The sequence below is a fragment of the Hirundo rustica genome, chromosome 17 (genome assembly GCF_015227805.2).
Source record: "Hirundo rustica isolate bHirRus1 chromosome 17, bHirRus1.pri.v3, whole genome shotgun sequence".
NCBI classification, from domain to species: Eukaryota; Metazoa; Chordata; class Aves; order Passeriformes; family Hirundinidae; genus Hirundo; species Hirundo rustica.
The window spans coordinates 4056706-4071721 of record NC_053466.1 but is presented as its reverse complement, the minus strand read 5'-3'; the positions used below and the strand labels follow the sequence as shown (position 1 = coordinate 4071721).

General features: G+C 56.7%; 2 protein-coding genes across 10 annotated transcripts in view; one reads left to right on the top strand and one right to left on the bottom strand.

Annotated features, from left to right (window-relative positions):
• On the bottom strand, positions 1 to 8730 carry DAO (D-amino acid oxidase). Of its 7 annotated transcripts, none has more exons than XM_040080866.2 (11): positions 8618 to 8730; positions 6793 to 7045; positions 6578 to 6692; positions 6157 to 6233; positions 5707 to 5772; positions 5343 to 5397; positions 4800 to 4904; positions 4262 to 4344; positions 2685 to 2802; positions 2034 to 2132; positions 1 to 1700 (listed from the first exon to the last, which is right to left on the bottom strand). In XM_040080866.2, the coding sequence occupies exons 2-11, from the start codon at positions 6984 to 6986 to the stop codon at positions 1563 to 1565; spliced, it is 1050 nt and encodes a 349-aa protein (XP_039936800.1). In that variant the 5' UTR covers positions 6987 to 7045; positions 8618 to 8730; the 3' UTR covers positions 1 to 1562. The 7 variants fall into 7 exon arrangements, 5 of the variants coding, with proteins under 5 accessions (XP_039936800.1, XP_039936799.1, XP_039936801.1 ...); XM_040080865.2 differs by having other exon boundaries at positions 20 to 1700; positions 2034 to 2169; positions 2685 to 2855; positions 8618 to 8728; XR_005703376.2 differs by having other exon boundaries at positions 1563 to 1700; positions 2685 to 2855; positions 8618 to 8728.
• An 886-nt stretch (positions 8731 to 9616) lies between these two features.
• The window catches only part of SSH1 (slingshot protein phosphatase 1), a 30927-nt gene continuing 25527 nt past the window's right edge, over positions 9617 to 15016 (top strand). For 2 of the 3 annotated variants that reach the window (XR_005703369.2, XM_040080755.2), the window contains exons 1-2: positions 9617 to 9703; positions 14046 to 14086. Coding sequence is in view for 1 of the 3 variants with exons in the window: in XM_040080755.2 (XP_039936689.1) it covers positions 9638 to 9703; positions 14046 to 14086 (107 nt within the window). In the remaining 2 variants the exon portion in view is untranslated. Of the gene's footprint in view, positions 9704 to 14045; positions 14087 to 15016 lie in introns of those variants that run through there. The other variant, XM_058422826.1, reaches the window with a different exon arrangement.

Sequence of the window (15016 nt, the reverse complement as noted above, 5' to 3'; positions counted from 1 at the left end):
AGATTTGAACATTCCCTTTATTGGTCACACAGATTAAATGGAGCCCTTTAGAAAACAAACAGAATTAACCTGGAAATAAAATCACAGAACAGCCCAGTCCTGTTTGCCAAGAGGCCACATGAGATCACGGGGCAGTGGCTCCTGCAGGCTCTGAGATCACAAGAATCAGCTGCTTGTTGCCAGGTGTACAAGGATTCCCTACAGCCCTGTTTGTCCAGCGGATTTTTCCCAAAATCACCGGAGTGGGGCTGGGCTTACAGCAGAGAATGTGCTCCTGAATGTCCCATTTTTGCAATAAGTGAAACGGAGGAGGATCCAGTTCCCCTGAGTGGCTTTTCCTGAGGTGGGATCACAGACCCTCGAGTTCAGCATTAATCAGCGCGGAATTTTCTCCAGCTTTTGTTTTCCTTTTCCTGATTTCACCCAGTGACTGCAGCATTTCCAGGGAAGCTGGGAATTCCTTGGACCCACTGGCCATGGCAGTGGCTCCCAATTTCCCCTGCCCAGCTGTGTTTGCCAAGCCCAGCACGGGGATGCTGCTGAGCTATTCCTGGGACACGGAGTCATCGGGAGACAGGAGCTGCCTCACGGATGAATGAGGAACACTTGGATTATCCACAAGGGAGACTGAGCCAGGCACCGTGCTGGGCTCAGAACAGCCTTTGCATTTGAGGCTCCCTGACCATCCCGTTAAACAAACCTGTCTGGGATTGGTTTGGAAAGCAGGAAAGACACATGGCATGGGAAAATCGGCCAGGCTGTATCTTCAGAACGGTGTGTTGGGTCCCCAACAGCGTCCCCGAACGCCCCAAAAAGTCCTGCTCCTCCTCTGAGAGGCACAAACTTTCCCAAGCCAGGCCCTTTCTGTGAGCTGTGTCCCACAGCTGGGAGAAGTGGGAAGCTGAGGGGCCTGTGGGAGTTTTAGGGACAAGATGAGCTATTTTCTTATGCTCTCCGCTATATATAGAGTCTGGCAAGCCCCCAGGGCTGGAACAAGTTGCTTTTGTTGCTAAAACATCGTTTGGAAAGGCCATTTTAGGCAAGTGCTGCTGTCTGGTGCCAGCTACACTAAGCAGGTGCTGCGGGGCCGAGCTTTGTCCTGGCAGGAATGTGAGGAAAACTTCTGTATCCCAGGCACACGCTCCCAGAACTGCTGTTACTTCCCTGGGAGCCTCAGAGCTTCTTCCTACTAAGGAGCTTTAGCCTCCTGGGGGGAGCCTGTAAATCTAATTACACACTGGGTGTTGGAGCAGCCAGCAGAGACCTCAGGTGTCCCCAGCTCCGTTTCAGGTCCGTTCAGCTGAACCCAGCCTGCCCTTCGCAGCTCGATCCCAGACAGCTCTTGGTGCACTTTGCCACGGATAATTAGTCCATATTTGAAAGCCTCCGGGCAGGTTGTGAAGGGAGTGGAGCCATTTGGAAACGGGCAGCGAGCTGGAGATGAGACGCCGAGAGCCAGAGCTGGAGCGGGGTCGAGCAGCCCGTGTGTGTATCCCTGTGCTGTGCCCATCCTTCTGCTGTGATTCCTATGCTGTTGTCACACATGCCAGGGGAGCAGGTGCTCACAGGCGGGGCCCTGGGGGGGTGGTGGCCAGCCGCTGCTTCTCCTGCAGGATGCTCCCGAAGAGCCGCGCTGCTGCCGTGGCACAGCCCCAGTGGATGGTGATCCCGAACCCGCCGTGGCCGTAGTTGTGAATCACCTGGGGGAGAGAAACACAATCCCAGGAGTCTGGGGGGAATCTCGAAGCCTGTCTTGTCCCATCCCTGCTGTGAGCAGGGACGTCTCCTACTAGCCCAGGCTGCTCCAAGCCCTGTCCAACCGATCCCTGAGCACTTGCAGGGATGGGGCAGCTACATCAAGAATTTGTTTCAGAAGCTCTGACATTGATCCCTGGGCTCGAAATTCCCTTTGCTGTTAGTGGGGAGATGAAGAGAGATGATCGTGGCCTTGTTTATCCCTGCCCCGGGCACGGTGATGGGGCACAATTAACACGGTCACTAATGACACTCAGCCCCCGGGGCTGTGCGGGTACCTCTCCCTGGAGATTCCCGAGGCGGATGCTCTCCCGCTCCAGGCGGACCGAGGGCCGTGCCGGTCTCAGGCCGCTCCACTCATCTACGATCTTCGCCTTCTGGAAGCCAAAGCACGTCAGCACTGCACAGCATTCCCTGGAACCCCAGCAGGAAAACCTCACAGCACCAGGTGAGCCCCGAGATGAGCTGGGACAGGGGGTTCCCCATCCTGCAGCAGCTCCAGGCAGAACAGTTTGGGATGGCAGTGCCAGCCTGGAGCTGAGGCAAATCCCTGTGCCAAAGCCCCACGCCACCTTTCCTGCTAATCCAGGGAAGAGCAGCAGCACTGGGAGCGGACACAACCCAGCCTCACCCCACACAACCCTTCTCTAAAGGTGTGGAGACACCATAACCAAAGGGCTGGAACCTCCCAAAGCCCTGGTTCTATTTTTTACCAGCTACATGAGGAATTATTATTCCCTACAAACCTTGCCTCAGCGCCAGCCCCAGCCCTGCCTGTCCCTCAGCCTGGTGGAAAAGCCCCAGGTGTCCGCGATGGACACACAGAAACCTCAACTCATGGAAACATCCTGTGGTTTGTCCCAGCTCCCATTCCTGCATCCCGAGCCCCCCATGTCCCCGTGCCCCACGCTGGCAGTCGGGTCACCCACCTGGAGAGCCGGGAGCAGCCGGCAGCAGCTGTCCCAGATGAATTTGCGATCCTTGGCGCTGTTCTCCTCGCTCCAGTTTCCGTGCTGGTAAATCCCTCCCAGGACCGTGAACTCGCTCCTGCACCGGGAGCCAAAGCAGACACACGGTGGTGACTTGTCCCCAGCTGTCCCCTGTGGGGCCACCACGCGGAGGGACACTGTGTGAGTGTGATGTTGGATCCCGCTACGCCCTGAGCCTGCCAAATATTCCTGTGTGAGAAACTCCCACACAGGCAGAGAGCGGCAGAGAGCAGGCAGAGAGCGGTGCCTGCTCGTGGGCAAGTCACTCATTAAATCCTGTCAGCCCTTCCTTGTCTGGGCAAAGCAGACAGATAATTCCATCCTTATCAAACAGGTCTGCTCCTGCCTGCCTCGGGAAGAGCTGGAAGGAACAGGATGGCTCTGGAGGGGAGCACAGAGAACAGATGGGCGCTGCTGCTGCCCCAGACTCCTGTGGACTAACGGAGGACAAGAGGCAGGTTAAGGCTCAGGGGGGCCTGGAGGGGTCTCTATTGGCTGGGCCCTTCCAAAGCCTTGCTTGATTGTTGGGAAGCACAAAAGCAAAAGGAAGGACCCTCCAGGGCTGAGCTCTCCAGCAGGGAAGGGGTGTCCTCCACGTGAGCACTGGGTCCAGCTCTTCCTTTGGGACCAGCCTGGTGCCCAGCTCTGACAGCTCGAGCTAAAACAAGCACAGGCAGAGGAATTCATCTGTGCCCGGGACCGTGATCAGGAATCACTCAGAACATGCTGCATGGGTGCTGTGAGCCTGCAGAGCTCCTGTCTGCATCCTGGCTTACTGCCTGAGCCTGAAATATTAGGACAATAGGAAGTGCCAGAGATGCATCATTCAAATTCCAGCTTCAAGACCCCTCTCCATTGCCAGAGCAGAGTCATTGCAGGCCCTTGGGATAAAGCAGAGCTGGAATGAACAGCAGATGGATTTATTTATCCCATGGTGTAGCTCCCTAGGCAGGGCCAGGAGTTGGACTCAATCCTTCCAGCTCAGGACATTCCATGATTCTGTGATAAACCCAGTGAGATGCCCTCAGGCTCACCAGCAGCTCAGGGCACAGTTTGTTGAAGTAAAAGAATTCCTGCCCTGTTTTTATGGGAGCATGGAGCAGTGCCTTTCCCCACCCTGAGCTGCTGCACCACGGTTTGGTCCACACCGTTGATAATAAAGATGGCTGTAGATGTGAAAACAAAAGATCTCCCCCAAAATATCCACTCCACTGTCAGTGTTTGGCTGTTCTGGGGAGTTGGCCAGGATTGGGTTTGCTTTGGTGGGATCTGGTCCTTGGAAGAGGACAGGACACGGAAGCACCGTGGTGCAGGGTGCTCTCTGTGCCGACTGGGAGCTCCCTCGCTTTGCTGCCCACGTCCTTCTGCTCTCCTCCCACACAGCCAAGAAAAGCACCAGGGATGAAGCCAGGCCTGGCAGACACCAGCAGGAGCCAGGTCCCAGATGAGGCTTTGGGGACACTGACAGAGGAATGTCACCGGTGCCAACCAGCCCCACCTCAGCCATCGTCACCTACCCCGGGATGACGTAGGGCGAGTTGTAGATCCCGGATTTCAGGTTGTGAGTGATGATGAAATGCTTCACCCATGGGGCCAGGACCTGGGAGATGGAGGGGAGGAGGTCAGAGCTGGAGAGTGGGTGCCAGGCTTAGGGCGCAGCAGGAGGGACATGAGGGTCCAGAAATGGGACCCTCCCTTAGCTCTGTTCCCTGTGCTGGCTTCCCTGGGAAGATGGGAAGACAGGAGTGCAGGTAGGGAGGAGCTTCCTACTCGCCTGTGTTTCTCCAAATAATCACCGTCTCCTCCCAAAGATTTGATGTCTTTTTATTATCAGCATTGTGCCTCTGACCTCCCCCAGCCCTCACCCTATGGAGAAACAGGCTGGAGACCGAGGGCATTCCGAAAGCTGAATGGGATCCTGGTTGGTTTCACAGTGTTTGCTGGGAATCAGGAGCTGATCCCAGTGTGGATCCAGCCACGAGCCCACGGTTTTCCCCAGAGGGCACAGACACTCCTCATGGTTTTTGGGAAGCCCCCAGGCCTGCCCCAGCTCACCTTGATGATCTGGCCCCGGCCGGGCTGCAGCTGCGGGTCGGGCTGCAGGTCCCCCGCGCGCATCCCGCTGCAGTTCAGCACCACGTCCACCCCCTGGGAAAACAGCTGAGGAGAGAGGGACGCGGCTGGGAGCAGCACACAGGGGGTGCTGCCACAGAGGCACAACATTCCTGCTTCCAAACGAGCCAAGTGCTCTTCCCAACAGTCAGGAAATGGATAAACCATAAGGGCCAGATCCAGGGCGCAGCTTCCCCAGCCAGCTCCTGCTGACACCCCATGTGTGCCACCAAGCCGTTCCAGGGAAAGCTGCCAATCCATGCTGGATAAATGCTCTACCCTGTCCTCTGTCAACCATCCCTCAATACCCAGGACCCTTTATTTTTCCTGGTAGAATTTATTTCCTGGATCTTGGCATAGTCTTACTGCTGTTCCCATCGCTCATGCCAAGGAATATCCCGGAGCAGCACCTGCCTGCTGGATGCTGCTTCTCCACCCTGGGGTGTGGCTGTGCCCCCTCTGCCCTGGCTCCACTTCCCCACTCACCTCCTGGAAAGACTCAACCTTCCTATGGAAAAACTTCACTCCCCTCTGCGTCAGCCTGGGAAGCACAAGTTCATTTGTTACTGGCAAATTAAAAGCAAATGTTCGATACCAGGACACCAGCTCAGCGTTAGAAATTACAGGAACAAAATCAAGCCCCGAATTCTTCCAAAGCCAAAGTATCCAAATACTTTCATTTTTGTCATGAAAAAAAACCCCAGTCCTGGGCTCTCTGTTAGGGGCAATGAACAGGAATTCCAGACCCTCTTCCCTGCTTCCTGGGGATTCATCTCTGCCAACCCTATCCCGATGTGCAGGGTGAAAATCCACACCTGCAGCCAGAGGAAACAGGAGCAGCTGCACTCACCTGTTGGTGAGCCAGGGCAGGTAACTCCTGCCCTCCAGCATCAGCGCCGTGTTGAACCAGCCATAGCTGAAACAGGAGGAGAGGAGCTGTGAGGACCTACAGGAGCTTCCTGCCCCAAATTCCTGCCAGCTCCTGCGGATCTGGAACCCCAATTCCCCCTGGGACCCTCTTCACATGAGTGCATGATTTTTCCTCTCTTTTTACAGCATAAAACACCTTCTGGTTTCCTCCCCCATTTTGACACTGGGTGAGGTAAGAGAGGAGCTGGAATGGTTTCTGTGCTGGCTTGATGCTTTTTTGGCCATTTGAGCTGTTTCTTACTTATTTTAAGGGAAGCAGTTTTAAAGAAGTGAGGACATTTCTACGCCTGGAGTTCCTTGTCCTGTATTCAGGAGGTATCCAGGACTGCCCTACCTGAGGACAGTCTGAAAAAAGCAGACTGAAAAATACCTGTAACCAGGGAAGAGTTCGAGTTCTTTGGGTGTCAGGTTCCTGAATCCCAGGACAATGTTCTTCCAGGATGGGTCCTAGAGCAGAGAAAGAGTTCTGGGATCATTAATGAACCGGGATCACCGTGGGACAGAAGGTGTAGGGGGATCGTGGGACACAGCCCGTCCCAGAGGGACACAGGTGGGTGTGCAGCTGCCAGCACAGCCGGAGAGGCTCTGTCACTCCCACCCTCCTAGGGCTCGGCCCTTCCCCACACCAATATTGCCTCGGGAGCACGGAAAACACCACATCCCAGGCACTGGCACAAGGCAAACTTGGAAATATCGGGAAGCAGTGGCCGGGAAGAAGCGCAGCCCCTCCCACCTCAGGCAGCTGCTGGAGCTGGAGCCCTTCTCAGCCCTGGCTGTGACCTGCTCCTTACCGGCACCGGCTCCGTGAACAGGTTGTAGCCAGAAATGAGGAAAAGTCCCATTTCCTTGCCTGCTGGGGAGTGCATGTGCCCCAGGAGGTAATCGAACGTCTCTTTATTCCAGAGCCTGTGGTGAGAATGGGACTGTGGTGGCTCTGCCAGCCCCACGGAGCTGTGCCAGGGCACAGGGAGAGGGACGCGGCACCATCCTCCTCCTCCTGCCTTACGTCTCCTGCAGGTTTCCGTGGTCACTCAGGTAGGGCTGCCACAGCCCGGCCGCCCCGTCGCTGGTGGTGTGGGGGGTGAAGCGGTCAGCGTAGACCTCCAGCTCCAGGGAAGGCACCAGGCCGTGGAACTGCTCGTGGATGCACAGGGCGCTGGAGAGCCCGATCACCCCGGCCCCGATGATGGCTACGCGCATGGCTCTGGCTCCTGCTAGGAATGAGGGCTCCACAGGCAGTGCCGGGGCTGCTGGACAAGCTGGGAACACCACGGGGGAACATCAGCTCCTGCAGGAGCCTCAGCTCCACTGCCAGAGCAGCAGCGAAGGGCTGAGGTCCTCATGGCGCGTCTGCGTGCTTTTCTTGTAAAGCTTGGTCCTCCTCAAGCTCTGACCAGGCGCTGGAGTCATGGATGGGGCGTTGTGGTTCCTCTCAGTGGCTGGGAAATGTGTCTCCACCCCGGCTGTGCCAGCAGAAAAGCTGCAGCTCGGCTGCCATGGCTGCACTCCTCACCTGGCACAAGGAGCTCCAGGTGTGTCCTGCCCTGGCTCAGGGTGGCACAGCCTCGGGATCCTCCTCTGCATCCCACCGGGCACAGGCTGAGCAGCCAGGGAGATGCTGGAGCACCCAGCACAGCTCCATCTCCCAAGGAACACTGTGGAACCCCATTCCCAGTGACCCAGCCCTGCTCGGAGCAGCTCACAGCCCTTCCCAGCCACTGCCATGGGGTGGAGGCAAGAGGTGGGCACGGATAAAAAAGATGGAAAGCAGCAGGCGTTTTCCAGGTGTGATGAGGGCAAGGTTGGATCCTCACACCACTGTCACCCTCTGGGCTGCGCGGGAGGGTGGCTGTGCCACCACCCCAAACCCTTCTGGGCACGGCTGGGAGAATGGCTGTGGGTAAATTCTGGCTGCAGATCACAGAATCACAGAATCAATCGCAGAATCAATTGCAGAATCAATCGCAGAATCACCAGGCTCAATGAGACCTTCAAGATCATCAAGTCCAACCCAACCCTAACGTCTCACCTAAACCATGGCACTGAGTGCCACATCCAGTTTTTGTTTAAACACGTCCAGGGATGGTGACTCCACCACCTACCCTGGCAGACAACCGTAAAAAAACTTTTTCCTAATATCCAACCTGTATTTCCCTTGGTTCAGCTTAACGCTGTGTCCTCTGGTTCTGTCAGTTGCTGCCTGGAGAAAGAGACCAACTGCAGCCACCCTTCAGGGAGTTGTGGAGAGTGGTAAGTTCACCCCTGAGTCTCCTTTTCTCCAGGCTGAACAACCCCAGCTCCCTCAGCTGCCCCTCGCAGGGTTTGTGTTCAAAGCCCCTCACCAGCCTTGTTGCCCCCCTTTGGATGTGCTCAAGCATCTAAATGTCCTTCCTAAACTGAGGAGACAGAGCTGGACAGAGCTGCAGCCCCTCTCCATCCTCCGGTTCCCTGCTGACAGCGCTTTCCTGCCTTGGAAACGCCCTGTGGTCACTGCCTGTGCAGGGAGTGCACAGTTTGGGGCAGGGCTGGGGGTGCAGATCCTTGGCTGGTTCTGGGAGCAGGAATAAATTCCAGCCCACAGTGTGTTTTTGGACAAGGTGAAGTCCAGCATCTCTGCTGTGACCACAGCGGGACTGACATTTGGGATGGAGGGATGAGTCATTGGAACGGCGCAGCGGGAGCTGCTTCCCATCTGCCATGGTTTTCTAACCCTCAGAAACCAGGGCCACCTCCTCCAAAACGGACAGGGACTCACCCCAGCTGCCCCTGCAGCACCAGATGAGGAGGATCTGCCAAAAAATAATGGGAATATCCGTCTTCCACTAGTTTACCTGCGGAGCGTGGGGTCCCCGGAGCAGTCACTGCCGTGTCCAGAGGCTTCAGAGTCAGAGTTGTTGTTAGAGCCCAGCAGGGCAAGGTCTGAGTGTCCAGAGCAGCAGGGCCAAAGTCTGCTCTCGCCCCAGGGAGGTGGAGTTCCCACGTGATGCCACTGGCAGGTGGCCCCGGAGTCATGGAAAACGGGGTCACCACCATGGGTGGCAAAACGCCATCCCTGCCACTTGTCTCCATGGTGACCACTGGCGGACCAGGACACAGGAATGTGGTTAGTGGGCATGGTCTTGGAGGTCTTTTCCAATAGCAATGATTCCATGACTTCCCGGCGTCTGGATTTGCTGAATCGCTTAGATTGGAAAAGACCACTGAGGTCAACCTTTGACTGATCACCATCTTGCCAACTAGAGCAGAGCACTAATGTCACATCCAGTTGTATCCTGAACGCAAGATTTCTGCGGGATCTGGAAAAATTGAGTGCTTCTGGCTCAGTTTTTGAGTAGGAGGACAGGCTGAGGGAATCAGGATTGTTCAGCCTGGAAAAGAGACGGCTGCAGGTGGATCTAATTGTGGCCTTCCAGCAGCCTGGTGGAAAAATTGAGACTGACTCTTTCCAAGGGCCTGGAGTGACAGACCAAGGGGGAATGGCTTCACACTGACAAAGAGTAGGGTTAGATTGAATATTGGGAAGAAAATCCTCCTTGTGAGGCCAGGGAGGCTCTGGCACAGATTGCCCAGAGAAGCTGTGACTGCCCCATCGGTGGAGGTGTCCCAGGCCAGGCCGGACGGGGTTCGGAGCCGCCTGGGCTAGCGGAACGTGTCGCACTCATGGAATGGGATGGGATGGGACGCGATGTTGGGGCGGGACGGGCAGTGAGGCCACGCCCACCACCGCAAACCCCGCCCATAAAGCGAGCCCACGCCCCTTCCAGTCCCCGCCCTTTCCCTCGCAGGCCCCGCCCCGGCGCCGCCCCTTCCCGGCGTGAGGGGGAGGCGGCCGCGGCCCCGCAGCTGCAGCCATGGCGCTGGTCACCCTGCAGCGCTCGCCGACCCCCAGCGCCGCCTCCTCGGCCAGCACGAGCGAGGTGAGCGGTGACGGGGTGGGCAGGGACGGAGAGGGAAGGGGAGCGTGAGCCCCGGGAGCGGCGGATGGGGAGCGGGGAGGAGCGGGGTGAGGCCCCGCTTGGGGACAGACCCCTACAGCCCCCCCCAGCACACCTGGCTCTATCATCATCACAGACCAACGTCCCTCATGGTCGCGGCCTCACGGCTCTGGCCCTTCACAGCTTTCCCCCTCCAGACCCTGGTTCCACCCTCTCGCGGTCCCTTGGCCCTCCACTGCCGCTTGTCCCCTGTCTTCATCCCCTCGCAGTCCCCTTGGCCTGACTTCCGACAGCCCCCTGGCACCAGCTCAGCCCTCTCAGTCTCCCCAGCCCCTGGTTTCATGCCCTTCACAGGCGCTGGTCCCTCGTGGCTCTCAGCCCTACAGCCCCCTGGTCACCCATAGCCATTTATCCGCAGCCTTCCTCCCACTGCAGCCCCGTGGCCCTGAGCCTCACATCCCACACCACCCCTGGCCCAGCTGAGCCCCTCACAGCCCCCGGCCATCCCAGTCCCTTCTTCCCATGGTTCCCGATGCTGCCAGGCTGAGCCAGGCCTGGGTCTGTCCTGCTGTCCCCCCCCCACACACAGCCCCATTCCCCCGTGGGTATCCCCCATTCCAACCCTCAGCTGGGAGGGAGCCTGAGCTCCCTAAACCCTGGGGCAGCCTGCTCCACCTCTCTTGCCAGGTAAATCTCTAGGCAGAGGAGCAGCTGTGCTGGCCCTAGACCTTGTCCCTGCTTGGCATCCCAGAGCCGCCACCACCCCCTGCCCCAGGGATGCTCTGCTTTGCCCTGTGTTATTCCTCTGTCCCTGCCATGGCACCACCTCTCCCCACATCTGCTGCAGCTGCTGCCCCTCAGGGAGCTCACGCCAGCCCTTCCCCAAGGTGACCATTGTTAATCCTCCAGAAGCAGCTCTCATCCTGCTCCACCCCATACCTGTGCCACTCCTCACTGTGGCACAGCCTCCACCGTGCTGCTGCCCTCTCCTTCTCCCAGCTCTGCTGCTCCAGGACCTGTACCTGCCACTTCACCTGCCCCATGGTGCCATCCGTGTCCTGCTGGCCTGGCACTCTGCATGTCCCAGCCCTGCTGCACGTCCCCTCCACTCCTGTGCACCAGAAATTCCCTCTCCTGCCTCTGCCCGGCCTTGGGCTTCTGCTTTCCCCACCCCACAGCTCCCATGTGCCATCCAAACACAGCTGCACCTCCAGTTTCTCTTTCTTCTTGCCTCTTTCCCTCCTAACCCATCTCTTTTGTGACCTTCAAAGCTGGGCCTGGTGTTTCTCTGCACATCCTCCCCGTGCATCCCTCTCCCCCCACGCTTCTTTCCTTTGATGTTCACTGCTCTTGGCTCCGCTCTGTCCCCACTCCTGCCAGGTAAACAATCCTATTTGTCACCTGTCAGGTCCCTGTGACTCCCCCGATTAGCTGGTCTGAGGGGGGAGCAGGAGGGGGGAGCCACAAAGCTCCCAGGTTCTCCGAGGGGCTGCAGGGGGTCCCTGGCTGCAGGGACCCAGTTTGAGCCACGCTCTGCCAGTCGAGGAACTTGGAGATGTGAGTTGCGCTGTTCAAAGGAGTCTTCAGCAGGAATTTTGTGGCATCTGGTTTAGACAGAGTCTTAAACAAGACCTAGTGGCTGCCCAATCTAGGGAGGTGAAAACGAGTTGTAACCCCAGAGCAGGCAGTGGAATTAGACTGGATTTAACTGGTGCAGGTGTGAGAGGAGTCAAAGCAGGCCTTGCCATGTTCCTCTGTCTTAGGCATTGCTTTGTATCAGAGCTGCTGATTGTATTTTCTGTGGGGTGACCATTCAACTCCCCATTTTCCTCCCAAAAATGCTGCCCCGGATTTGCTGCCAGGTGTTGTCCATGGCAGGGCACTTCTGCTCAGCTCAGGTGTGCTGTGGTGGCTCCCAGAGGAAGACACTGAGTCCTGTTAGCATGGTCTCTTCTGGCATGAAATACCATAAAATTACAATTTCCAGATTCAGCGTGTTGTTTTTGCAAAGTTAATTTAAAGAAAAATCCCATCAAAAAGTGCCAGCCTGCTCCTGTTCTTTTAGGATCCTTCCTGCAAGGAAAATCAGGGTTCATTGGGCCTTTTAGCTGAATAATTGCTAGAAGATATTTTAATGGGAAATGATGACCACACTCCCTTGCTAATTGTGACTCTGCTACTGTGGCCTCTCCTAACTCACGAGCCCAAAGGAATTTATAAAATGGATGCTGCTGCCTTGACATAGCGGGCCATAAATTCTTAGGAGAGAGTGGTTCACACGCGCTCGCAAACTTTCACTGCTTGTGCGTCTCCCTTCCACACGCCTCCCGCTCCCTGTGGTCCTTCAGAGTGGCCACGCTCAGCAGAGTCCCCAGGGAGGGACGTGGCAGTGGCTGGTGGGGTCTGGCCGTGGTGGGATGAGCCAGCTGCAGCTCCACAGCATCCCCCCAGTGTGTGGTGCACCCCAAACCCTGCCGGCTCTGAGGGGTGCTCTGAGCAGGACGGGGCAGGAGGGCTCGGCGTGGCTGCCTTGCTTGGGTTTTCCTGCGGTTCTTAGTAGAAAATTCAGGGAAAGTCAGCTTTGGGAACAGCTCAGCTCCTGCAGGAGAGGAGCCCTCAGCAGCTCCAGGGCCAGCCCTGCTGCTGAGCCCCAGCTGACGACATCCAAGAGTCATCATCCTCACATCCACGTTTGTTTAAAAAGGAAAAAAAAGTTTTTTCTCCCCTTTGTTGCTACGTGACAGCCCCAAACAAACAGGAGGGTGACTCTGCCAAGGTCCCAAACCTGCCAGACCTTCCCAGGGCTGGGGGTTCTGCCAGTGGGGGCACTGGGACTCGGGGTGCTCTGGGGCCCTGCCTGCAGCCCAGCTCTGCACTGTAAACAGACTAAAAATAGCCATGGTATGCTCCTCACCCTCTGCTGGGCCAGTCGGGACAGCCTTGTGCATCTCCCTTCCTCCAAATGGCCACAGCTCCAATATCCGGCCTCTGCTCTTGCGTTTGCAGGATTCTTTTCTGCTGGCTTTACTCGGTTCTCACAGATTGTCAGCAGAGCAGCTCCTGTGCCCTCCAGCCTCCCAAGTTCTAACTCCAGAGGATGGGGAGCGATCCAGGCGCCCTCACCCCTCCAAAGCTCCAGTCTTGAACACTTGAAATTATACAGTTTGCTTATTTTTAACTTGTACGAAACCACCTGGAAACAAGTAACTCTTACGGGGACCCTTATTTAATGTGTGTTTTGAGCAATGCTGTAGGAAATACCTGGATGTTCCCCAGGTGTCAGCACTGATGGAGCCTGATTCCTTCAAGGCTTGTGTCCCTCCAGCAGTCAGGATCTGGTGTGCTGAGAGTGTGAAGGATTTCCTCTCAGGTCCCTGCTTTGCTTTTTGGGTCCAAGTCTTCTCCCCAGCACAGCCCTGCTCTCCAAGGGGATGCTCCCAGCCCTTTCTCTGTGTACTCACGCAGGACCAAAGCAGAACTATCGTAGACCCTGTTGTTTTGGTTTCTTTTTTTTGTTGGGTTTTTGGTGTTTGTTTTTTTTTTTTTTTTTTGGTCAGCTCTGGATGCATTTAGCCCCAACTCTGCTTTCTTTAATGAGGAATTTTGTCTAGAAGCTACTTGAGAAGTCGAAGGGGATGACTGGAAAGCACGACTCTGTGAAAATGCCTGGTTTTGGAAGCGGGCTGAGGTCACACTTCTCTTTAATAAAGTGAAGTGTCCCCTGAGCAGCCAGGTTTGCTTCCAGGAGCACTTTCCACCAGTGCCCGGTGCAGAAATGCCCGTTTTAATCCACGCCTGCCACCAAAGCAGCGTGTTCCCCAGGAAGGCCGAGGCCGTGCACTGTCCTAGCCTGGGGACACGTGTGCCAGCCTCCAGGTGGAGATGGCCTCCTTGTCCTGCCGGTGTGAGCCCTGGAGCTGGGACGGTCGCAGGGAGCGCCTGTGGCTGTGTCCCTGTGCTCGGGACAGCCCGGACCGCAGTTCTTTGTGCCCAGCCGTGGCGGCCGCCCTCACGTGTGTGTGCGCGGTGGGAGCGAGGTGTGCGCTCCGGTGACGTCGGGAGTTGGCGCTCTGCAAAGCGCTCTGCGCTCCAGGACCAGCTTGCAGGATTAGGATCTAATAGCTTTAAAATCCCCGTGAGCCCCTTTGTCACCCGGCGCCGGCTGCTGGTGGCATGAAGGACTAGGGAGTCTCATTTATCCCCGGCCTGGGGAAGGAAAACCCGGCGGGAAACAGCCCCTCACACCCTGTTGGAGCTGGGATTTTGTTTAAAGGTGTAATGTGGAAACAGCATGTGACTCTCTTGTATCCTTTTTTCCCCTCAGGCGGAGGTCGGCAGTGATGAAGAGCGCAGACTTAATGTGAGGTAAGCAGAGCTTTTGGGCTCTAAACACGTTTCAGCTGTTAATTGTCTGCCAAGCGTCGAGTCCTGGTCCCGAGTCCTGATCCCGCAGAGATCCCCAGCCTGTGCCTTGCCTGGAGGGGATGGCCTGGTCTGCAGAGAGCTGAACATGGGGATGCTCTCTCCCTCATCATTTTTGAGATGAGCATTTAACAAGCTGAAAGAATAAAAGAGAGCTTGTGATCCTTTTTCCCCTGGTGGGAAGACACTGGAAAATTACTGGTCAGCTCTGGCCACAGCACTTTAATGTTATCACAGCATCTCTGGCTCTGCTGCTGCTCCCTGAGGGGAAGGGGGCTGTGCTCCCAGGGTGGGGAGGAGAGAGCTCTGCTCATTCCTCGGTATTAACTACCAGGAATTTGCCTCCTCGGGGTCCTGCAGCGCTGCTGTGTTCATGTGAGGGCAAGAAAGGGCTGAGCTGTCCTGCCAGAGAAGAGAGAGGCTCCTCTTGCTGACACTGTGCAGATCCAAAGTGGTGACACAAGCTCATGTGCCAGAGCCCTGGCTAATGGGGCTCTGAGTAATGCTGTGGATAGCTCACTCTAAGCCTGGCTCTTGCAGGCAGCTCTTACCCTCTAACCTGTAAACCACAGCCCAGGGGAGAAGTGTAAAGGCACAGCAGTGGTTCAGCACTCAGTCTCTTCTCTGTGTCCTTCCTTCCTGCTTTCGTTCTCCTGGGTTCAGGAAAAGCAAAGCCGCTCGTGCTGCTGCTTGGGCTGTGTTTGCCCTGCACGTGAAGTCAGAGCAGAAAGCAGGGCTGCCTGTGGACAGAGAAGGAAATGGTTGGACTTTTTTGTTTCTGTGTGCTGGGGTGGTGTCTCCTGGCTGGGAGGCCTGGAATGCCGTGTCTGTCCTGTCTGCACGCACATGGGTTGCAGACAGAGGTGCTGTGTG